This window comes from Rhamphochromis longiceps, linkage group LG20 (assembly GCF_057381845.1).
Source record: "Rhamphochromis longiceps isolate RC_006_pf linkage group LG20, R_longiceps_female_GT1.1, whole genome shotgun sequence".
Classification (NCBI taxonomy): domain Eukaryota; kingdom Metazoa; phylum Chordata; class Actinopteri; order Cichliformes; family Cichlidae; genus Rhamphochromis; species Rhamphochromis longiceps.
This window is the reverse complement of record NC_140576.1, coordinates 3,733,594-3,757,178: the sequence shown is the minus strand read 5'-3', so window position 1 is coordinate 3,757,178 and position 23,585 is coordinate 3,733,594. Positions and strand designations below refer to the sequence as shown.

The following is a 23,585-nucleotide window of genomic DNA, read 5'->3' as shown; positions in this document are numbered from 1 at the left end:
CTGGGCTGTCTATAGCATTATTTGGCAGCCTTAAATCCACCAATGCATAACATTCAAGAGGATATCACTTGGATTCAAGGGTGGGGAACGTAAGGGTGCGTTAGTGGCATCAGTGTCTTCATCATCCAGGAACTGACTACATACTCTGGCCACATGAGGCCAGGCTTTATTTTGCAACAGAAGGAACCCATCGCACACTGCACCAGCATAAGGACACTGGCTCTCAGACCATCACTGACCCACTGTCAAACTCATCATGCTGGATAATCAAAATCAAAGTCAAAGTCAACTTTATTTGTCGATTCTGCCACATGTACAGGACATACAGAGAATAGAAATTGCGTTACTCTCAATCCCTAGATAAATAGCAAATGAACATTTAAATATATTTAAATATAAAAGTGATTAAAAATGCAAGTAAAATAATTAAAAAGTAAAAATTTAAATAAATACAATTTTACATATAACAAGAAAGCTATACAATATATAATATACAATATAATGGGTAAGTGACATTGAGTGTAAACCAGGCAGAGTAGTGCAAATAGGCAAATAATAATAAAAAATGTTGCAGGCAGCATAACATTCACAATGGCATTTCCAGACTCTTACATATCTCGCACATGTGCTCACTATGAACTTGTTCTAATCTGTGGAGAGACTGGGTGCTAGTAACGGACCTGCCAGTTTAGGTATTCGCTTGTGAATGCCAATAAAGCTGCACGGCACTGAGCTGTGAGCACAGGTCCTACAGAAGGACATCAGGACCTAATGCCACAGTCATTTTGTAGGGCTCAGCCAGTCCTCCTCCTCCTCCTGTTCCACTCAGAAAGGAGCAGATACCAGTCCTGCTGCAGGGTTGATGCCCTTCTGTTGCCCAGGTTTTGTGGCCCAGCTCTCACTCAGGTAACAACCTGACTCCTAGTATCTCCTCCACATTCTCGAGACTGTTCTGGGAGACATAACAAACCTTGTTGTGACGGTCTGTAAAACCTAAATGGGCTGCAGGTACCATCTCATACTACCAGTGTTGACAAGGAGACTAATAAGCAGCCAAACTAGAGACAAGTCAGTCAGGAGGGATAAGGAGAGAGCAACGGTCTGTGGCTGCAACCTGCAACACCTTTTCGGGAGTTGTCTTGTTGTTGCCTCTCCAGTGCACCTGTTGTCACTTTAATTTGCAGTTAAACAAGCAAATGCGATTTACACTCTGTCCAGTCATGCATCCCAACCAGACAGATCGATATTGCTGAAGATTACTTGATTTTGTTTTACACCGTGATGATCGAGTGTTTCCCTTCATTTTATTTGAGCAGTGTATTCCAGTGCTATAATTCACTGGCATTTAATTTCACAATCAGAAGTGCAGCTGCAGATAAGATTCAAATCCTAATTTGTTTCCATGGTGTCTTCTGATTAGTTTATTTTGGGTCTTCTTTATTTTAATTTCTTTTCCCTTTTTTTTCTTTTTTTTTTTTACATCTTGTGTCATCATCTTCAGACGTGCCAGACATTTGCCAAATCACTTTCACTCACAAAGATAAATTCTTTAACCAAGACAAAGATCCTCTGCTTTGTCTTTTCATGCCCCTGAGAATGAAAAGAGCTCAAAACTTTAAGGGTGACAGACACTTAGAGGACTGAAAAGCCTGGGCAAACAATGCTTCATTCTCCTCAGCCAACAGGCAGTGAAGTGTTGCTTTAATTCATGGTCAGGAGCAGGTGACAGCTCTAAAACTGCAGATGGGTATTCTTGAGTTTGTAGCGAGGTGAGGAAATGGTGAGACAGTCAAACACAGTCTTCCTACTGCTAATGGTTATATCTTGTGGTTATAGGGCTTCAGAAAGTATTTGTTATCCACCTCATATCCCTAAGAGTTTTCATTATTTGAATTTTTATAAATGAAGAAGTGAATGCAAAGTGCTGAATGAGCTTTCTTTTTCTTCAGATATTTTGACATGTTGTCAGAGGAAAGTTTGGTTTTATTAGAGCTGTAAAAGATATGGGCAAAGTTTTATTACTGGATTGCTTTTTTATGTGTGTACTTGCTTCGTTTCGTGACCAGCTGCCTGGCCTTGGCCCCTGATGGATAAATAAAATTTAAGTGTGACATAAATGTGTGTGCAACATGTTTGGAACAATCTATCTTTTTTTTTCTGTGCACATATCTTCTTCAATGAGACACTGAAAATACAGACAGCTTCCTGAAATCTTGATATGACGGCCTTCACGGGCTGTCACATATATCAAGAGATTACACCTCATTAGAGCAGCGCTCAGAGATTCCTGAGACTGGTTTTGATTGGTCTTTTTTATCTAAACTGTGATGTCTACTTTCCATATCATCCATCTTTGTGACTGTCTCTCAGGCAGAGCTGGTGTTTTCCTCTCCACTACCCTCCCGAGCTGCAGGGAGCCATCAGGGATCCCCCGGGAACGCAGGACAACCACTCATCCCTGAATGCTGTTTCACTACACATGGCACAGTGTCACGGAGGAGGCCCTCAAGCACCTTGTTACCGACACTGACTAGTGGGTGAAGAGCACAGATGGTGGCACGCTCTGTCCGGCTGCTGCTGTCAGCCTGGAGCCGTAGTTGTTATCTCACACTGAATGTGGCCACTAGTTTGAAGTGATAGATTTTTTTAAGAGCAAGGGAGCCTGCAAATGAGGTTCACTTGTATGCTATATTTCTGCAGCTGGATTTTCAGCCCACAGAGGGGACATTTCTTTTAAAAAGGAAAAGTACCAAGTGACAGAGACCATTATCCAGAAAAAGCTGGACTCGTCAGCGTTAATTAGATCTCCGCTTTGGCATCGAGCCTCACAGAGAAGCCGGGTTTTTTTGTTTGTTTGTTTGTTTTTTTGCTAAAATTAGTGGGCTATGAAATTTGAAGCCCATCCGCTTGTGTTTCCACATCTGTGTCTTTTCTGACTCTGACTTTACTGCAGCTGAACTCTCAACATCCTCAGCGACAATCGAAAGCCATAACCCAGCCAAGCTGCCCCCTCCCTTTATTATAATTCATCAAAATAAGATACTTATTGTGTTCCTGTCGCTGGCACTAGCTTCCAGATAAGCAGAACTCCAATAAGAAGACTCAGCTGGAACAATATTGAATTTGATATCAGCAAACCTTTATTTGAAGCTTCCTGCGCATCAGCCGCGAATTTCAGCAAACCTTATTCGTTCTGGCTCCGTATTCATGAGTTTCTAAAACTCGTTAAATATCAGATTATGACATTTAAGGAAACTGGGGAAATGGGGAGTTGGTAGAAAATTAAAACCGTAAAAATGTAACAGTTAAAAAAAAAAGAGTGTTTACTGTTTATATTTACCTGTGGTTGCACTTTGGGCAACACAAGTAGCTGTTTACTTTCAGAAAACAGAATGATAGAAAAGGATTACAGTGTTAAAATCAGGCTTGTGTAGGCTTTATGTAAATAAAAACGTATAGTGTGACAAATCGATTGCCTTGATACTAATATTTGAAGCAGTGTTCAGGATAAATAGTTGTGTTTTTAAGCTTTTTAGTCAAAAGTTTGTAATATTAAACACCACGAAGAACTTTCTTTCACATTAAAGCGGAATCAAATGGATGAGTTTCCTGGCTGTGTAATAATAACTGTTGTTTATTTTAACCTCGCCTGTTCTTGCCTGCATGAAATGAATTAATTAGCTGTAACACACAGCCCTGTACGGCAGTTCATTCAAATGCGCTGTGTTAATTTACAGTAAATTAGTTTTAGTTACTTGCGGGTAACACTGCATCTTCACGCCAAGCCTTATCAGGTAGCTGTCAATCTGTGACATCAGAGAAACGTCATTAATTAGGCTGTGGTGCTCTCCAGGGTGCTGAATACTCAGCCAGTCCGCAGAACGAGCCGTGTGTGTCTGTGTGCGTTTATCCTTCCAGCTCTACAAACAAACCTCTAACAGACCTGCTTTCTTTCAAAAGGCCGACACAAACTTTTTGCGGACATGGACCTCCTTCCAGCGCAGGAAGCTGCCAAAATCTACCACACCAACTATGTGAGGAACTCCCGAGCCATCGGCGTCATGTGGGCTGTGTTTACCATCTGCTTCGTCATCATCACCATGGTGGTCTTCATCCAGCCCTACTGGATCGGAGACAGCGTCAACACCCCGCAGGCCGGCTACTTCGGCCTCTTTCACTACTGCATCGGCAACGCGCTGACCTCGGAGCTCACCTGCAAGGGCAGCATGCTGGACTTCGCTTCCATCCCCTCACCGGCCTTCAGGACTGCCATGTTCTTCGTTGGGACCTCCATGCTGCTGATTGTGGGCACCATGGTCGGCTTCAGTTTGTTCTTCTTCTGCAACGCTGGAAACGTCTACAAGATCTGTGCATGGATGCAGCTGGCCTCAGGTGAGGGACAAAGCGAAGAGGGTTGGTTGTAAAGTTGTTGTTCCCTTTACTCAACTGCAGTTGGCAGATTATTAGTATAAATTAGCTTTTCTCAACTACGTTTATTTGACACCTATAAACAGACAGATTACGAATTACATTAAAAAGTATGAGCAGTGTGAGTAATCATAAAACTGGTTTCACCTTCATCTTTAAGATGTTTGTTTGTTTGTTTGTTTGTTTGTTTGTTTGTTTGTTTGTTTGTTTGTTTGTTTGTTTGTTTGTTTGTTTGTTTGTTTGTTTGTTTGTTGGGGGGAGGGTTGTTACAAGCAAGAATATTGCTACGCATGGGTAATTGTTCATATGCGATGATTCATTAGACAGTAACCAAAGATAATTTTTAGCTTTTGCCTTTTTATAGTTTGCAGTGAAAAACTAACACTAAACTCACTAAACTCTAGGATCAGCTAAAAAAAATAATACCGCAGACATTTAAAGCTGATTTTAAACAGTCCAGATGTGACAGAAGTGCAGACTTTGATCTTTAATTCAAGGGGCTTATTAAAAGTATTACAGCCGTTCATAAACATATTCCAACATTTTTCGTAGCTGAAAAAATGAAATGGAAGTTGTTTTTCTTTTAATATTGATGCATCACCTGGTGGATCTGTTAATACAATGGAAACAGACAAGGACAAGGAACAAAAGTTCTTGTGACCATAAATTACCAGTTTAAATAGAAGTCTGATGAGGTTCAGTTCATCGGTTTTATTATAACTATTCGTAAGTAATAGCTCAAATATTTCATCACCTCAATACCAGAACTCAAACTAAAGAGGCAGCTGTAAAGGAGCCATGAGACCTGTGCTTCTCTTGTAAGTCAGGTGTGAAACAATGAGCTCATCCCGTCACGGGTCGAGTTCTCACCTCTCCAGTTTCAGGTGTGATGTGCGTTTGTTGTGAAGGTTGTTCTTCGCCATGGCCAATAAGGAATCCTGTTTCAGCCCAGACTCTGACACCTTCGATAGCAGATCAGTTACCTGTAACAAGATCAGGTGTTGCTGTGTCGTTAAATTTGCACCTAAAACCATACGAGGGCCAGGAAAACGATAAAAGCCTGTAAAACTTTATGGGCATGTATCTGCAAACTCACATTCTACTGTAAGTAGCTTTTGGGGAAGCCCAGAGGAGACGTTACGGGAAGAACAGCATTTAAGATTTAAGAACTTTCATAACGGTACATCGTGCAAATGGCTCCACAGAGCATCATCTGCCTTGCTGAGCCATAAATAAATAAAAACTTTGGCACTTTATGGAGGTACATCATGTGTTATCATGCACTGGGGGCTCCAGAGCACCAGATTATAATTATTTATCAAAGTAAGAGCACACAAGAGGTAATTATTACAAGGCTTTGCCATTTCCATGTCCTTCCCCCGCAGGTGTGTTGATGGTGATGGGCTGCATGATTTACCCAGATGGTTGGGACTCTCCAGAGGTGAAGAGGATGTGCGGCCAGAGGACAGATAAGTACACGCTGGGAAACTGTACGGTGCGCTGGGCCTACATCCTGGCCATCATCAGCATTCTGGACGCCATACTCCTGGCATTGCTGTCCTTCACACTCGGCAACCGGCAGGACAAACTTCTGCCAGATGACTTTGAGCTGGATGGAGCAGGTGAGGGCTGTGGGGTGGTATGCAGACTGAATGCTGGGTATAGAAACAAATACTTTAATGTGTCATAGCTGGCATAGCACAAGTATAATGTGTGACATATAAAACAGCCACATTCCTTTCAGACTGGCTTGCTGCAAGGTCCTGCTGTTGTGCATGCCTGCTCTCTGTTAAGGCTTGAGCCATCATTAGAAAAAATTGCTTCACCTTAAGAAACGTATCCAAGATTGGAGATTTTTCTGCAGTTTTTTATATGCAGTCGTGTGAAAAAGAAAGTTACCACAGGACTCTTTGCAGGCCCGTGAAAAACTAAGTACACCCCATGTTTCAGTATCTTGTAGAAGCACCTTTAGCAGAATTACTTGAAGTTGTTGTTTTCAGTTTGACTATATGAGTCTCTCATGTGTCTGTGGAGGAATTTTGACCCACTCTTGTTTACGAAAATTGCACTTCAGTTCATTGCAGCCATTTAATTGTACACAGATCTCAAGAAATCCCACCACAGTATTTGAGTCAGGTTGAGGTCCGGACTTTCTGGGCTTTCAGTTTGCCATTACAGCTGTTTTCTTGTAGATTTGCTGCTGTGCTTGGGATTCTTGTCATGTTGAATGACCCATTTTCAGCCAAGCTTCAGCTGTCAGACAGATCCACCACCGTGCTTTACAGTTGGTATGAGGTGTTTGTGCAGACATGCCATGTTTGGGTTTTTATGAACCACCAATATGTCTGTGAAGGTTCTCAGTCATCCAGGTCATCGTAGTCAAAGGAGCTTGGAAAGAAAAGCGTCTGGACTTCTTTAAGTTGCTTGAAGACGTTTCACCTCTCATCCGAGAAGCTTCTTCAGTTCTAAGGTCACCACCAAATATCTTCACTTTGGTCTAATCTGTGGACAGGACATTGTGCCAGACGTCTTGAGATTAGTTCAGATGCAACTTTTCAAAGCTAAGTTGTGCTGCCATGTTCTTTTTAGAGAGCACAGGCTTGCTTCTAACGATCCATTCTTAATTGTACTGTCATGAACTTTAACATTTAGCTTGCTAACTTAGGCCTGTAGAATCTGAGATATAGCTCTTGGGATTACTTGTAGTTTCTCTGAGCAGTGCACATTGATGGGTAGCAACAATTCCTTGTAGATATCTTTTCTCTTTGTTAAACACCCAGTTGCTCCAGATCTGCAAACTGCTACAGCTTCTTTTATAGAGGCACTCACTCAGTTATTCAAGTTGGCCTTCAACAAATTTGTAATTAGGTTAAAAAGTTTTATCCATAAACTTTGTCAAATGAGCAGTTTTACAGTTATTTGTTGCCATAATTTGCCCAGTGTCCCAGTGGCTGAAGTCCATTAAATCTTTTTCTTGTTAAATCTGCTCCCTTTAGGGCTTACCCACAGAAAATCATTTTCCTCCATCTCGCCTGATCCCTAGCTTTCTTCTCTGTTACACCAACTCTCTCCATATCCTCCTCTGCGCTCTTTCCCCTTTACCTCCTGCCTGGTAGATCCATGTTCAACAGCCTGTGTCCAACATATCCAGTCCCTTCTCTGCACATGGTCAAACCATTTCAGCCCTGGTGTCCACAAACATTTCTTTTGTTTCTCTTTTACAGAAAACCCTTGATTGAATCCACAGACCTTCAGAGCCAGTGTAAAATACCATGATGCACTTTGGGTTTTCACCTCTCTTGTCGTCTAATGTTTACTGTGGTTTTGATTAATAAGATTTTGTGCTTCCTTATTTTACTATATATATTTCACAATACCCAATAAACAAGCCCACAGAAATCATGTATTGTATGAAGATCTGTTTTATTGTATGGTGTGTTGTACAGCTTTGTAAGTCGACAACTCACACAGAGTTTATGTTCTTGAATCTGACACCAATGTAAGTTTTTGTTTTTCCCCCCCATAGGTTTCGACAGATAACATAGGTTACTTGGATATGATCTTTTTGGGACACCATGACATAATATCAGATCTCACCATTTCTATGGTAAAAACAGTGACATTGAACAGTTGACCACACATACAACTGATCTCAAACACACCTTCCATACGCTTTATTAAAACACAGCTACCCAGCTAAACAATTTTAGCTAAGATATAAGATTTGTTAAAAACTGTACATAACTGTAATATACATCAAGGCAAACTCTTTGGTACAGATATATACAGTTTATTTTCACTTTTTTTTTCTCCTTAAGATTGGGCTTCTTAACATGTTGTCTTGTTGAAACCTTTAAAATACTATATACCTGAATTGTAATAGGTGGATGAGAATACCAGCCTCCCATGAAAATGAAAGATCCCTATTATAATTAACTAAGGATACTAAATACCGGGTGACAACGGAATCGATATGGCTAAACATGACCTACTTTAATCAAACAGTGACCCTGCCTGAAGAAATGCATGAAATGAAAGTTACCCAAAGTCAGTGTACATGTCAGCCCAGTGTGAAACTTCCTAAAACCTTCATTACAAATACAAAATGTATTTCAAATGTTGAATGAGATTTGTTTTTTTTTTTTGTTTTTTGTTTTTTTAAGTCACTACTGAAAAGATGTGGGAAAAGAGTTTTAGGGAACAAAAATGACCAATAACGGCTACATATCCTTGGTTTGTTCAGGTTTTAGTGCAGGAGTGTAACAAACAAGGATGAGTCACTAGCAGTACAATGACAGACTTCCTTAGAAGGGTGAACGGAGCACAGCAGTTTGAGCCAACATGAGCACAAAGTAATAATAAAAAATAAAAAAATCCACTGGATTCCTGACATCACACTGAGAACCAACTAATTCAAAGCAAATGTACACAGAAGCATTAGCTCAAAAACAGGAACAAATTCAAAACATCTAACCAAAAAAAGAAGAAAAATAAATATCCATCTGATATGCCCAAACTGGAAAGTGATCTGTTGCAGTCTCTGGAGGAGGTGGGAGGGAAGGGAGGTTCGATAGCTGGAGGTGTCCACTAGAGGGCGAGCCAGGGGTGGCGCAAGCACTCTGCGGCCGTGGCCCTTTTCTCTGGAATAAGCTCCAGCATGGGAAGAAGGAAGTCAGTGAAGCACTCTGCTTCTTCACGGGGCCACTCGTATTTGTCGATCAGCACCTCCAGCAGTCCCCACGGCTTCAACTTAGTGATGTGTTTCAAATCACCTGCAGACAGACAGCACTGCATCAGAACCACACCACTACAGAGTACAACAACTTCCCCATTTTAAACTTCACTTCAAGGGCAGTCATGTCTGCATAACTCCACATACAGTCTTAACAAATGACACTGATTAAATAGTTACCTTGTAATTGCCTTTTAAAGAAGGCCTGTTCTTTTGAACTGTAATATCCACTGGAGACATTTTTACATGTATATTCAAATGTATGAATAAGCAGCAAGTAGGGAATATTCCAAAGCACAGTCAGTAACTCTCACTCGAATCTTGACAGTAAAGCTTCCGTTTTACCTTTCTTGGTGAAAAAATCCTTGGAATATTTGCCGGACATTATGAGTTTGCGTGGGACACTCCCCAGCAGCTCAATGATCAGTGCTATATGGTCTATACAGCAGACAGTTGCAAGAAAAAAGACAGACAAGACAAACAGATTCATCAGACAGTGGACCCAGTCACAGGCCCACTCTGGGTGTGTGGGTGGAGGGCAGAGGGAGAGAGAGGTCTGGGTGACGTCACACACACCAGCCTCACTGTTGGCAGAGGACGAGGTGTAAAACCAGAAGTTAGAAAGTTATAAAACAGAGCAGTTCATTAACCTTTAGCTCTTTTTTATTGTTCAGTTTGGGGTTTTTCCACTAAAGTTTCTCAGAACAAAAATAATTCCCACCACAAATTCACCCTGCAACTAGATTGACAAGACAGGCCCAGATAATGAAAATCATGTTTTTGTACTTCGTGTTAATTATTCATCAACTTCGCTGTCATTTCATCCGTAACTGTAACAGAGGTCTTAACATTTGCAGTAACCTTGGTACATATCAACAAAACAACTCCCACTCAGGGACCTTAAAAGGTTTACATCAAGACTGTCAGTTAATCCCTTATAGACATCCTTAATTAAAGCCATCTTACATTAATTATCATATTTCTGTAAACGTGTACTTTGAGCACATTAAGACTTTATATTCTGACATAAATACACTGACGTATAAAAGTAAAGGGTTCTTGCCTTTTTTGCCTCCTGTGATTGATTTCATTAAATGATTAAATTACATTTATAAAAAGACTGTTGTTGCGCAGTGGACTCCATGCAGAGGAAAAAGGTCATTCTGAATCTCCTCAGCAGGGACCAATACAGCATCAAGCACCTAGCCAAAATGTCTAAAGGCAGTGTACAAGGCTCTGCCAGGCAGTCTTTGGCAGAACACTTGAATCGTGATCAGTGGTTCAAAGAGGCTGGCATTTATTGGTTTCTTGCTTTGATGACGGGCCTGCACAAAACCATTTGATTGTGCTGACTGAAGTTAACCTCCTCCCTTGACCCTCCTTGTCCACCTTTCCCAGAGTGAGCCAAAGACAGAGGTGCTGGCGTACCTCTCTTGGTGAAGTATTCCTGTGAGTATTTTCCACTCAGAGCATAGTGTCGGGGGATTTTACCGAGCAACTCAATCATGAGAGCAAGATGGTCTGGAAATGAGGCACATCAGAGGAGAAGAGGAGGAGGAAGATGGAAAGTCACAGGGAGTTTGGAGAGGAGATGGCAAACAGTCAAGTGGAACAATGTATTAGGAACAAAGGATGATGATGATGATGATGACAGCCTAGTGTTACAAGTAGCACATGTATCAACAGCCTATATTAACCTACTGAAAACATCTGAACACATGGAGCTCATTCACTGTTGTATTTCAGAAAAATGACAACTATAAAGCAAGATGGGAAGTCTGCATTAAAGCACAGCCCTCAAAGCTATACAGTAAAACATAAAAAGCAGACTGATGCAAGTTTACTAAAAGTCTAATAAAACGTTAAACACAAAGCATTTATAGAACAGTAAGCCATGGTTTATGCAGGTGAAAAAGCTGCAGGATGTTCCAGTAAAGTCAAAGTTGAAGGACAGCACAAAGCAGACATGCCAGAGCAGAATCAAGTTAATATGGAAACTTTGAGCTAAGCAGCAAGCCAAAATTCCATTTTCACCTTATGTTTCAATTAGGGCTGTTCGATATAACGATATATATCGGATGACGATATAAAAACATCTATCGTTTCATTTTACGCTATCGTTTGTTTCGTGGTGTCGCAAAATAAACTGTTTACGGCAATATTTTTCATCGTTTTGATGGTCACTGTAGTGGCTATATTAATTTCTTAAAGTTCTCTCTTTCTCTTATATTTAATATAACCACACTACGGACGGACAAGCGCCTGTTTTTATGCGTTGTGGTTAGCAACAACGATGGTAACAGCATCGCGTGTCCGCTTGTTTATGTTCCACATAAACCTTCCACAATAAAGCTCAAGATCCTGTTGAGACTTTTCAAAATAAACTGAATCACGTGAAAGAGCAGATTATTTACGGATGAGAATTAAAAAAAAGAGCCGCCAGGTGCTAAAAAATAAACCTTAGACTCAAACGGCGGCCTTTACAACTTATGTCTAAAAATGTATCGTTTCATGCATCGGTTAAAACACTCGACTCCAGCTACACGACGCGCAGCTGGAAACACTTCACGCAAGTCGAGCTGCCCGAGATTCACAGAGTTTACAGAAAATGTTACATTTTTGTGATTTATATCGTTATCGGACGATAGAATTCTTATATCGGGATATGAGATTTTGGTCATATCGCACAGCCCTAGTTTCAATTAAAACTTGAGGTGAAAATGGATTAAACATAAAGTATGAGTAACCAGGAGGTGAGGAAAAGGTGAGAAGAGAATTGAAGAGATGGCCCCATCTCCAGTGCGGTAAAGTGGCGGCTCAAGTTGCTAGATAGGAAATACACACAGGAATGCTCATACTTTTCATACTTTACAATTCTTCTTCTGAATTCGAAGCCATTAATGGAGCACCTCATTAACATGTTAACACTGTGCAAAGTGCACTGTAACTGGAGCTCCAGTGAAGGTGAGGACTTGCATGCATATTGGACATTTTAAATAATTCAACAGTTCAACACTGATAACAGAAGATTTAACAACACTATGGTGCTTTTAACAGTAGCAGTAATACTAAACAGAAGTCCCACTCACTAGTGAAACACATTTCAATACATCTACTAAATCGAGCTCTGAGAATTAATGATCTACAGTTAAAACTTGTACTTTAAAAACAGAATGTACAGGAAGACCAGACAATACCTTCATCTCTGGAATAATCTTCCCCAGAATGTGGTTCAAACAAGTAGTCCCCTGTGGCAAGCTCAAAGGCCTGAGGACAATACAAACACAGGGAGGGGAAAAAACAAAAAGAACAGTATGAAGCCATCTGTCCAAATCTCAATAAATCCCTCCCACCACTGACTAGACTCTCATTACACTTCTTGAGTCTTTAAGATACAATGAGGGGGTTTTTTTCCCCTTCAGATAAATTTTTTTTGTTCTATTCAGTTTTTGGGGGGAGTTTAAGCACCTTTTGGCTCTATATAAATAGTTTGATGCAGAGAAAATTTCTCACCATACAGGCTGTGCTCCAAATATCAGCTGGTGTGCTGTATCCAGAACCAATAAGTACTTCTAGAGACCGGTACTGTCGTGTCTGGATGTCTTCAGTAAAGTGCTTGTGCTGAGAGGAAAAAAGACAAATACGAAAACAACAACGTATATCATGTAGGTTTCATCATGTGTAGCGATAACACACTGAAAAACAGAAATATTTTACATGAGAATAAAAAATTTTGAAATTATAAATGGACTCTATGCTCTATTTGAAATCTGGATCACACTCCCATCTGGTAAATGATTTCTCATTTTAAAACCATAAAAAGCAGGAATACCGAAACATTACTTTCAGTAGCTAGATGACACTCGATGTCTCCCTGGCTGTACCGTTTCATCACTTATGAGGAAATCCCTTTGGTCATTAGCAGGCTACTCACCACCCAGCAGGCATTTCCCAAATCTGCAATCTTGACCTTGATCTTGTCTGCATTGAGTGGCTCAAGTGGGTTAACTAGCAGGGATCCTGCTGTCAGCTTACCTTTATAAAGCACAGAGAGAAGCAGCGACATTGAATAAAACAATGGGATAAACACTGAATAAATGATAAGTATAATCATAAGTAGTTCAAAGTTCACATGGTTTTTGTTAAATTTCCAAAGCAGCTCAGCTACAGCAAACAGCTTCTAAAAACCTAAACCAATCGATTTCGGTTCACTGACCATTTCGTGCATCTTCCTGGCTACTATAGTGACAGTTGGACCCATCCTCACCATCTTCTTCTAAAATGCCTTGTTCCAGCTCTCTGTCCTCCAGCCCAGCAGAAAAGCGTTTCTCAGTAACTCCACGGCTACGAGCCCCAGTTCCTTTAGTCTCTGTGTACACATCATTGAAATCTGTAGACTCAACACCGTTGTAAATGGAGTGGAGAGGAGACTCCACGTGTTGATCCTCTGGAGAGGCACACTGTTCTGTGCACTCTGCATTGCCATTATGTTGGTCTTCATCGCTATGCTGGAAGTCACTCTCCTCCACATGGCCATTACAGTTCATTTCAGACAGTTCCTCTGGTCCCACCCTCATGTGATCTGCATTCAAAGTGCTCCCTGAAAGTAGCAGAAAATGTATTTTCAGTTGATTCATATCAGATTTTTTGGCTGCTTTGCAAATTTTGCAGAACACATTACTTCTCTGATGTTAGCGTCTTACCATCTGTTTCCTCCTTTCCTATCTCCGCAAAAGACACCTGTCTGAGAGGCGCACAGGCTCGTCCCTTTTCAGTCTGTGGGTCGTCTTCATCTTCATCATCCTCTCGTATCTCTGTGGTCTTTTCCATTTCCTCAAGGTCCAAGATGCACTTCTCCAGCAGCTCCGCCTGCCGCTTCTGCTTCTTTTTTAACTTCTTCTTCTTGTTCTTGGACATTTTTACTGTCTGTCAAAGACAAAAACAAAGGAAAGGTTTGCACATTTGTAGGACTGATTTAAAAGTAAACTAAAAAACAAAACAAAACCTAAAAACATGAGGCTAATATCTAAGCAGAGAGTAAAAAAAAACAAAAAAAAAAAAAACAAGTCTTGTACCTGTTTTGGAACTGGCGCTGTGCTTACTGTAAAGAGAACATGAGATAAGTAAAAACCTGTACTAAAAACCTATGAATGCAGATATAAAAGTGAGTGTGCATGCACATCTCATACTCGCTGAACCAGAGGGAGGAGGTGCCCCAGCCTTCTGCCACTCTGTGGCTTCAGCTGCAAGCCTCCGTACGTAAGGCTCATCTACGCTCATCAGGATGTTCTCCGGCTTGATGTCTGTGTGGATAATATGACACTTTGTGTGCAGGTAGTCCAGACCTTGGAGAACCTTTAAAAAAAAAAAAAAAAAAAAAAAAAAAAAAAATACATTAATGGAAAATGGTTATCTGATTGTGTAGATCAAATTAACCAATCACACTGACTTGGACACAAAACCTTTATCAACTAAACTTAAGGAAACTTTAAAAAGAAAAACATATTGCATCAATTTTCAGGTTTTTCTTTTCTTGGAAACAAATATACTAACTTTGCACAACTCAGAGTTCATAAATAATCCTTATTAATCACATTTGGCTTTGCTGCAGTCCGTCAGTTTATCCTCTCTGAAACACACTATTTTAGCTCTTCTCTCTTTAAAGCAAAGGAGCCAAGACTAGGAAAAAAGAAAATCTTAAAAAGAATCCCTAGGGCAGTCTGAAGCCAGAGCGTTTGGTTTGTAGTTAATACACAATGATACTATCATTATTTTAGCCTTAGTGCTGCTTATTGAAAATCCATCCATGTAACAAACACAGCATATAACAGAACATAAAGAAAGCATAAAAGGGTCCCTTTAAGAGAACACAAAAGCTTAACAATCTAAGAAAGTTTTAATAAAAGAAACATTTGCTGTTTTTCAAAGGACATCGAATAAAAAGCTGTGGAATAAACAACACTAATCCACAGATGAGCTGTGCAATTAACTGCTGAATTAGTCATTTGTTTAACCATGAAAAAAAGCCCCCTCAGTTTTGCCTCACTCCCAATCTGTTTTGTTAAGCAGCTTACTGTTAATATGTAAAGTTCTTCTACCCTGACTGTTTTCCATCCATCGTGCAGCCTGCAGGCTACACAACTCTTGTGAACGACTGAGCCTTAATGATGAGTCATAGGCATTCAAAAGGTGTGCCTGTGGGTCTCACTTTACCTGCCGTATGATGCTCTTCACACAAGCCAGGGGCAGTCCTTGGTAGTTTGATTTTATTATCCATTTCAATAAGTGATGTCCTAACACCTCAAACACCATGCAGACGTCTGAAGATTGGAGCAGTTAAGATGGCAAAGTAATAGCGGTAAAGCAAAACTGAAAACAAACAAAGGAAAAAACAACTGCCTAAATGAGGAGTGGCATTGATTGTGCTGAAGAAAGGACACGTAGATGTGCAACCCATACGCTTTTGTTAGAGCCTCTCGTGTTACAGCTACAGCAATCCCTCAGGCATTCAGGGGATCTTACCCAACTAAAGTGTTGTGATGGGGGTGGAGGTCTGTTTGGGACACATAAGATTCCATTTGTCACACCCTCACCTGTTGTTTACTTTCTTACTTGCGTACGGCTTTTTAGCTGACATGGACACGAAGGGAAAGAAAGTTCTGTACATTCAAAAAACAAAAAAAAAACAAAAAAAAAAAAACCCATTTCTAATAAGACTAAAGTTTTTGTTTTGGGGACTTTCCCCCTCCCAGCAGGAGGTAATTTGACAAATCAAATGTGACTAATAATAAAAACCAGGAAACATCTGTTATATCTGGCTGTGAAGGATACGAGTTCCATTGACGCCAGAGATCTTGAAGTCATCTAGAAGCTGGACTACCATCTCTCGGTTGGGATCATTCGTGTCAGAGTTTCTTACCTACAGACAAAAAAAGAAAAAGAAAAAAAAGAGAAGAAAAAAAATATATATTTTGTTGTGGGATCCACACACATCATTTACATGTAAAACTGTGTGAACATGCGTGCTGGAAGACATGCAAGCCGAGTGCATGAATAATGTGTAAAAGCTGTAGTGTAAGCAATGCCCTGCTGTCCTTGCACCACGTTGCTGTACACTCTGATGCATCTCCAGATATCCCCACAACTAATTAGTGAACACTTCCTGCGCTTACTGATTACATATTTCATCAAAACCTACTGCATGCAATTAAATCTGATACTCACAGATCTGAGCAGTTTTATCTCATCCAGTGCTGTTTCTGTGTAGTGCTCCGCGCTCTTCACCACCTTCATTGCAACAAACCTCTTTACCCTGCAACCACAGAATGTAATGTTCACTAATAGGAAGCAAAGTAAACCATCTCTGAGCCAGCTGCTGCTGCATCTGGAATCCAATGTCAAGTCTCAAAAACAAAACATGAATTACAAATATGCAGTAAAGTTTTTCTCATACTGAATATCCCAGGCGAGCCACACGGTGGAGAAGTGTCCCCAGCCGAGCTTCCGAATTACATGGTATTTTCCATTATAAAGGTCTCCTACTTTCACATGGTGGTAGCCACCTAAAAGATAAGAAATTCAAGCTGCTTAGATAAATAAAGAGGTGAGCATGTATGCATGTATACAGAACAGCCAGTGCATTTACATTCACTGTAATAACAGGTCACAACTAACCAAAGCGACACCATTTATTGAAACAGTCAAATCAAATATTGATTTATCTGTTTAAACTAAGGTGCGAATCGCTAATACTCTGTTATCATTTTTCTACTGGGGAAAAAAACAAACAAACAAAAAAAACTTGAAAGAGTAGTTAATCAAATACAGTGCAATATAGTGTGCCTTTGAATGCAAAAAGTAAAGAGGAACCCACCTTTGCAGTAGTCATTGGGGTCCTCCTGCTCTTCATCATCAGAGCCAAGGATCTCTTCAGGTTCCTCAGGTTCCTGAGGGGAGGCTTCAGCCTGAGGATGCTGTCGAGCTCTGGGATTGGCTGGCTGCCTGATGGGACAACAACAATTATGAAAGACGTCGATGGAACAGAGCTCTGATGCATTTACCGTCCATTTATCAAATATTAGCTCAACAATAAGGCGTGCCCAGGATGAGAGGATTTTATTACAGGACATGCGGGTGAGACTAACTGAACAAGACTGCAGCTCATTGATAACCGATGAGTTCGACTCTTCTACATAGCAAGAAAGAATCAAAGCTCAACCTTTTACTTCCAAAAACACTGCAGAAATGGTGAACAGCTGTACAGTTTAACTTAAACAGATGCATTACAAAGCAGTGGGAACGTTCTCCTGCCTCTCCTGGGATCTGACCTTAATTGGCTGAAAAAGTAAGTGGCATTAACTAGCTAGCATTAGCAACTGAGTAATTCACTCTAACACTAATACTTTACTGAACAACATAATCATGTTAGCCAAGCACCAACATAGAGTGTGCCTGCTCTGGATGATCAGTCACAGTGATGGACATAGATGTTTCAAAATCACCTCCTGTATAAACGGCTAACTAGAGACAGGAAGAACTTCCTCATCAGCCAAGTTTTTTGTTGCATAAACATAACCCATATAACACAGCATTTATTAAAAAGCCTCTCACACAAAATAATCAAACATGACAAGAACCACTCGTTCTTAAACAAACGACACCAGGGCTGATCGCAAAAAATAAATAATTGGTGCACATCTGGTGTATGTATAAAGCTACAAATAGACAACTGTTTTATAAATCTATCATAAAGGAGGGTTATAACTGTAAGCATCCACAGTCACATTTCAATCACTGAAAATGTGAAATGTCAACCACAAATAAAACTTTACTCCAGGGTAATATGTCATCTTTCATTGCAGACTTCAATTAACCCACAACTACCTCTTTAAAAAAAATAAAAATAAAGAATGCATATGTGTAATATGAAGAAACTATGAATTAACTTGGGTTGAAGTGAGGACTCCTCATGAGGTGACATGGACCTTGCTTTGTGCACTGGTGTTGGAATAGGAAGGAATCCCCAAACTGTTTCCACAAAGCTGGAAACATAACATTGTCTTGGTATGCTGAAGCATTAATAACCGTTTTCCCACTTGTACCTACTTGGGCCGGCTCAACACAGTTTTTAGAGTTTTCCATTAGGTGGTAGTACCATGGTAATAGGCAATTTTAGTACCTACTAATTTTTGAAACGTGGCAACGAGGAAAATGGAAAGAAAAGAGAAAAAACAAAAAAAAAAACCCAACAACTCCCACTGTGGTCCCTCGAGACTGGCAAAAAGTTGTACTCCGAGCAACAGGTCTATGCTTTTCCATTGTTGTGGTGATCATGACGCATACAAATACTCCACGCATGTTAAGCGGTAACTTATTGTAATTGAAAATGACCGAAACAGAGTCAAATCATGCAGGTACTAGTGAAAAGGGGCTAGAAGAGTTCCTTTCACTGAAACTAAATGGCAGAGCACAAGTTTTGAAAAAACAACTTCACACCATAGTTCCTTCCCCAACTTTATACTTGGCACAATGCAGTCAGATAAGTTCTGTTTCTCTGGCTACTACCAAACCCAGACTCATCCATCAGATTACCAGACAGAGAGAACAGCATGAGTCTTCACTCCAAAAAACTCCACTCCTCTAGAGTTGTATCTGATGCGCTGGACTCTACTTGGTGACATGAGGCTTGGAAGCAACTGCTCGCTCCTGGAAACCCAGTCCATGACGCTCTCTGTAAACTCTTCTTGAGCTAATCTGAAGGCCACGTGAAGTTTGGAGGTCCGTAGCGAGTGACTCTGCAGAAAGTTGGTGACCTGTGTACTATGCACCTCCGCATCTGGTGACCCTGCTCTGTAAATTTATGTGGCCTACCACTTAGTGGCAAACTTGGTGTTGTTCCCAATCGCTTCCACTTTATTATAATACCACTAACAGTTGACTCTGGAATATTTAGTAATGAAGAAATTTCACAACTGGACTTGCTGCACAGATGGCATCCTATCATGGTACCACGCTCAGGGCTCGCAAAATCGCTAGCCCGACGTCCCGGGGCTAGCGATGCAAGTGCCTGTGTAAAAGCAGATTGATTTACGCAGGTATTTTAGTTCTGCAGAGCCAAATAAGACAGGTGAGGGTGAAGAAGGGACAGCCAAAGAAAAGCCGACCACAAAACGGAAAAGTTGTGACAAATCAGGCTATGAGGCAAAAACAAAAGTGCAGCTTTTTTTTGGTTTCATGGACAAAAGAATTTCTGTGGCTGGAATATGACGAGCTAAATAACAATGTTCTGACGGGTGTGTCTTGAGTTTCCCTCGATTTCCTAGTTGACAAGCACCTTTGTTACTGGGACCAGTAATTTTAAGAAAGACCCCATTAGAACCCATGAGAAATGCAAGAAATGCATTATTGCTCAGTCTGCAGTATCTTTCCCAGAACAAACGCCAATTGCAAAAAAACTACTAAAAATAAACCAAGCACAACAAGAAGTCCAGAAGAAACGCAGAAGAAAAAGCTGTTTAGAACAGCGCGATGTTGCAAAGCGTGAACTACCTTTGGCAAAAATTTAGCAGCCTTTGCAAACAAAGCAAATGGCCTAGATCTTGGTTCCACTTACCTCTTACCCGTGACTTCAGTGGAAATGTCAGATTCAGGATCTGACACAGACTGATCCATGTTCTACACAGTTCTTACAAGTTCATAGAAATTTCTGTTCAATTAGGGCCAAATATTTGAGTTATTTTTTTTACAGTTGTTGTAATTTGTGTTTTAACAATTTTTTAAGTCAATCAAAAAATTGTCCTTTTTTTTTTTTTTTTTTTTCCTCAGGCTACTTAAATTTATTTTGGGCTACCAAAAACTGAAGAGTGTCTGCCCGAAGGGCTACCAGAGATTTTGAAATTTTGCGAGCCCTGACGCTGGATTTCACCGAGTTCCTGAGAGCGAGCCACTGTTTCACAAATTTTTATAGACAGTCTGCAGGTGCCTTATTTTATACATCTATGGACATGACTGGAACACCAGAATTCAATGGCAGAGTGAGTATTTTTGGCATGTAATGTTTTGGCATATGACCATAAATAAATAAAACAGTTTTGAAGTATTACAGTAGTTTGACAGTTACTTAACCAAACATAAACCCACATTAAAGGCAAATATTTGCAAGGCAAAACAATAGAGCAGTAGCAGATAAAAGTCCATTAAAGTCATAGCAGGCTGTTAATTTGGATCATGTCCCCTTGAAATTAAACCACAAGTTTCAGTGTAATTGCCTCCAGTTTGTTGCTTTGACCTTGTTATCAGTAAAGAAAGATTAATGAGCGACTGTTCCAACCAAGTTTAATTAGTTTTAACAAAATAGCAAGGTGTGTCTAAAACTTTGTTTCAAACAAATCTTGCAGCTATCTAAGCAATATTTAACTATTAAAATATTCACAAACGGTTATTATATTAATAAAGACTCCTAAATGTGTAACCGAGCGCTGGCAGTGACAAACTGCAAGCAGAAAATGGAAGCAAATACCATCTAAATCGCTGTCAATGATTTATTTATTTATTTTTTTAAACTGGATTTGAACAGCTGCTTTTAACCATAGTTTAAACCAAAACAAGAAGTTGGCCTGTCAAAACAACCCTACCACAATAATACCAAACTGATGCGCTTTCTGCCAAGGAATATCACACAACCAAATTAAAGAAGGCATTTAAAGAAACGCATGCTGCACTCAGCTTACTTTACTGCAGGCCTAATGTGTGCGTGTGTGTATCCGCATTATGAAAGACAACATCAACCTTGCTGAATCAGACTGAATACTGAGAAGTTTCCAGAATAAGGGGACAGAAAACTGTGGCTACATTACGAGCAGAAGTACAAGCCTGCAAACAAATTATGTTCCAAAATTACTAAGTGAGTTATACGGTCATTGTGTCAAGCAGTCAGACAAATGAAACGTCTGTGCATATTACATTTTTCAAATATAAATCGCTGTGTGCAGACTTTCATTTTGACTAAAACTCCAGCGACAGATTGATCAAACCCAACATAATGGAAAACAGGACAACCAATTCTTTTCTAAATGCATATTTGAAACATATTTCTGTATATTTTTTCCATGGCTCTGCAAGCCCTAAATAACAGAACTTATTCTTTCCATGTTTATATGTGTCACCACATACATTCTGCCTTTGCCAGTAATTCAGTTCCTAATATTTACTTGAAAGCCAAACAGCCTGATGTTACTTCCTCCACAGAGCAGATTAAGCCTGCTCATCTCTACTGGAGCCAAGAGAGCAGAGATCACATTCAACTAAATTCCTACAACTGGGCTGCAGTGTTTCACAAATGAGCTGCTGGTTTTCTACATAATCCTGCAACCTACTTCTTTGTGCCTGACATGGTCAGCTGAAGCGGTGCATGTTTGTCCAAGGATGACAAAATAAACTGATTCAAATAATTACTTGATATGAATCTTGACTTTCTAATCAAGCTTTGAATCTGAAACGCATTCATTATATTTTAAATCATAAAGCTGGTAAAAACAAGGCAGTAATTTAATACTGATTATCTGTACAGTTCTCGTGTTGTCTGCTTTAACATTTACACTGCTGGATTATTAACACATTTTAAAACATTTTTTGCATCTTGAGAGGTAAATGCATGGCTTTTCAAATTCACTTCAAAATGCAAATAAATACATCGTCTAAATTACATACTCATGCATTTTCATTCACAGAGAGAGAAAGCAGATGAAGCATATTTGAATGCAGAGCCAGTCTCAGTTAGTCATCCTTTCATTATAAAAAGCTTTAATATTGGGTGTGTGCACCTTGTTTTAATGAGCCTCATCCTTTTGGGTGTGAGGACAAATGTCTGATGCACATTTTCCTTCAGACTCTCACAGCACTTCAAAACATTAACCAGTCCACTCCATTATATCCTCTGAGGTTGTTTTGTTCGTCTATACATGCAGTGCCCATTGTGCTAGGATTACTGCAGAATGCAGCTGCTCTGCTTTAAGTTGCATTTAGTTTCTTGGTATCACATGATTCTTACGGCTAATAAAACATTCAAGTATGCGCCATGAAGATAATGCTGTCAGGAGGAGAGTATCCTCAATGGTGCTGTTTTCAGTTAAACACCATGCTTCGGTGGGCTGATGTGGGCTTCTTCATTCTCTTGTTTTAAATATAGCACTGGCTGTTATGTAACGCTCTGGAGGATGCCACTGGTGCAGGCATGATTAGTAGATTGTTGGGCACACCAAAACAATCGGTACTGGAGATCAACGCTTGACAGCCCTATTTACAGCAACTAATCATTCAGAAATATTTTCAGGTGATCACAGCGTTTAAGTATTATATTCCTGGTATGGCTTACAGAGCACCCAAAACTTGTGTTTTTTGTTTTTTTTACTAAAGCACTGTAGAGCAAAAAGAATAAGCTGTGGCGTGTGCAGACCAAAACAAAGTTTAAGTGCAAACAAGCAGTCAAAGGCCTTTAACAGCTTCTCCAATGTCAGAACAGCAGCAAATACACCAAAGTGCAACAAACAATCTGCTTTGATTGAGTACAGCTGACAAAATACTTGTTCATGTGCGGGTGTCCTGAAAAACGGGACACACATAAGAGGGAATGACATTTAAATGGAGCAGTGACTCACTTTTTGTTGGTTTTCTTTGCTTTCACCCTTTTCTTCCTCGCCTGGAGTGCCAGCACTGCAACAACAACAAAAAGAATAGAAAAACCATTGTCTGTTTGCCTTCTTGATTTCCAGCTGACACTCACGACAAAACAAATGAAGCCATCTGAAATAAACAATTACCTCACTCCAACGTTCATATGCACCGTGTTGGGTCATGTTTGCACCTAACAGTATCTAAAATCAGTGTCAGTGCATGTGTCGGTTTGCCAGAACCCATCCAACGTTAAGTTACATCACTGAGCTTCCCACCTAGGCAACGCTCGTCTCAAACACGGTAATGTGGCGTGAAGTGATTTCAGCCACTACAGCGGCTAATTATGGACTCATACATGAATGCACGGTTATCGTGGCCGGTGTTACGGGCTGTGTTTAAAATGGAAGGAGCTGGAGAGCTAAATGTATCGAGCTAATCCTGACATGTCCTATTGAAGCTAAAGCTAACGTCTAGAGGGCTAGCGCTCCAGCTCAGTGCGCGACAGACGCGTTCAATTAAACCGCGTATCACAATGTATGCTGCTCGGCGAAAAATAATGTTTTTATATTTGTCACTGCACGACAACATCGACTGTAACGGCAAACCGCACACACAATGTGTTACACCAGTCACACAGCGTGCAACGTGTCGCGTGAAGATTTACCTTTCCTCTCCATGTCGGCTGGATCCGTAGCTTAGCAGTTAGCTACACAACCAGTGATCGAATGTTCCACGCATGCGCACTGGCTTGCTA

At 40.3% G+C, this 23,585-nt stretch overlaps 2 protein-coding genes across 5 annotated transcripts; one reads left to right on the top strand and one right to left on the bottom strand.

Annotated features, from left to right (window-relative positions):
* Positions 1-3,871: 3,871 nt before the first annotated feature.
* On the top strand, positions 3,872-8,085 carry lhfpl5b (LHFPL tetraspan subfamily member 5b). Its single transcript, XM_085393916.1, has 3 exons — positions 3,872-4,392; positions 5,814-6,050; positions 7,653-8,085. Exons 1-3 carry the CDS (start codon positions 3,984-3,986, stop codon positions 7,661-7,663), a joined length of 657 nt encoding a protein of 218 aa, XP_085250042.1. The 5' UTR covers positions 3,872-3,983; the 3' UTR covers positions 7,664-8,085.
* A 472-nt stretch (positions 8,086-8,557) lies between these two features.
* On the bottom strand, positions 8,558-23,577 carry srpk1a (SRSF protein kinase 1a). 4 transcript variants are annotated; one of them, XM_085393912.1, is made up of 17 exons: positions 23,496-23,577; positions 22,816-22,870; positions 17,034-17,161; positions 16,614-16,722; positions 16,385-16,472; positions 15,992-16,079; positions 15,374-15,480; positions 14,350-14,515; positions 14,236-14,261; positions 13,864-14,086; positions 13,377-13,760; positions 13,095-13,195; positions 12,674-12,781; positions 12,358-12,427; positions 10,589-10,681; positions 9,506-9,598; positions 8,558-9,200 (listed from the first exon to the last, which is right to left on the bottom strand). In XM_085393912.1, exons 1-17 carry the CDS (start codon positions 23,506-23,508, stop codon positions 9,016-9,018), a joined length of 2,037 nt encoding a protein of 678 aa, XP_085250038.1. In that variant the 5' UTR covers positions 23,509-23,577; the 3' UTR covers positions 8,558-9,015. The 4 variants fall into 4 exon arrangements, with proteins under 4 accessions (XP_085250038.1, XP_085250036.1, XP_085250035.1 ...); XM_085393910.1 differs by lacking the exon at positions 9,506-9,598; XM_085393909.1 differs by lacking the exon at positions 10,589-10,681.
* Between the last annotated feature and the right edge of the window lie 8 nt (positions 23,578-23,585).

Coding starts and splice junctions, on each gene's coding strand:
- lhfpl5b (XM_085393916.1), top strand. CDS start 3,984: ATGGACCTCCTTCCAGCGCAGGAAGCTGCCAAAATCTACCACACCAAC. Junction 4,393..5,813: donor ATGGATGCAGCTGGCCTCAG/GTGAGGGACAAA, acceptor CTTCCCCCGCAG/GTGTGTTGATGGTGATGGGC.
- srpk1a (XM_085393912.1), bottom strand. Junction 17,162..22,815: donor GCAAAGAAAACCAACAAAAA/GTGAGTCACTGC, acceptor TTGTCCCATCAG/GCAGCCAGCCAATCCCAGAG. Junction 16,723..17,033: donor CCCCAATGACTACTGCAAAG/GTGGGTTCCTCT, acceptor CTTATCTTTTAG/GTGGCTACCACCATGTGAAA.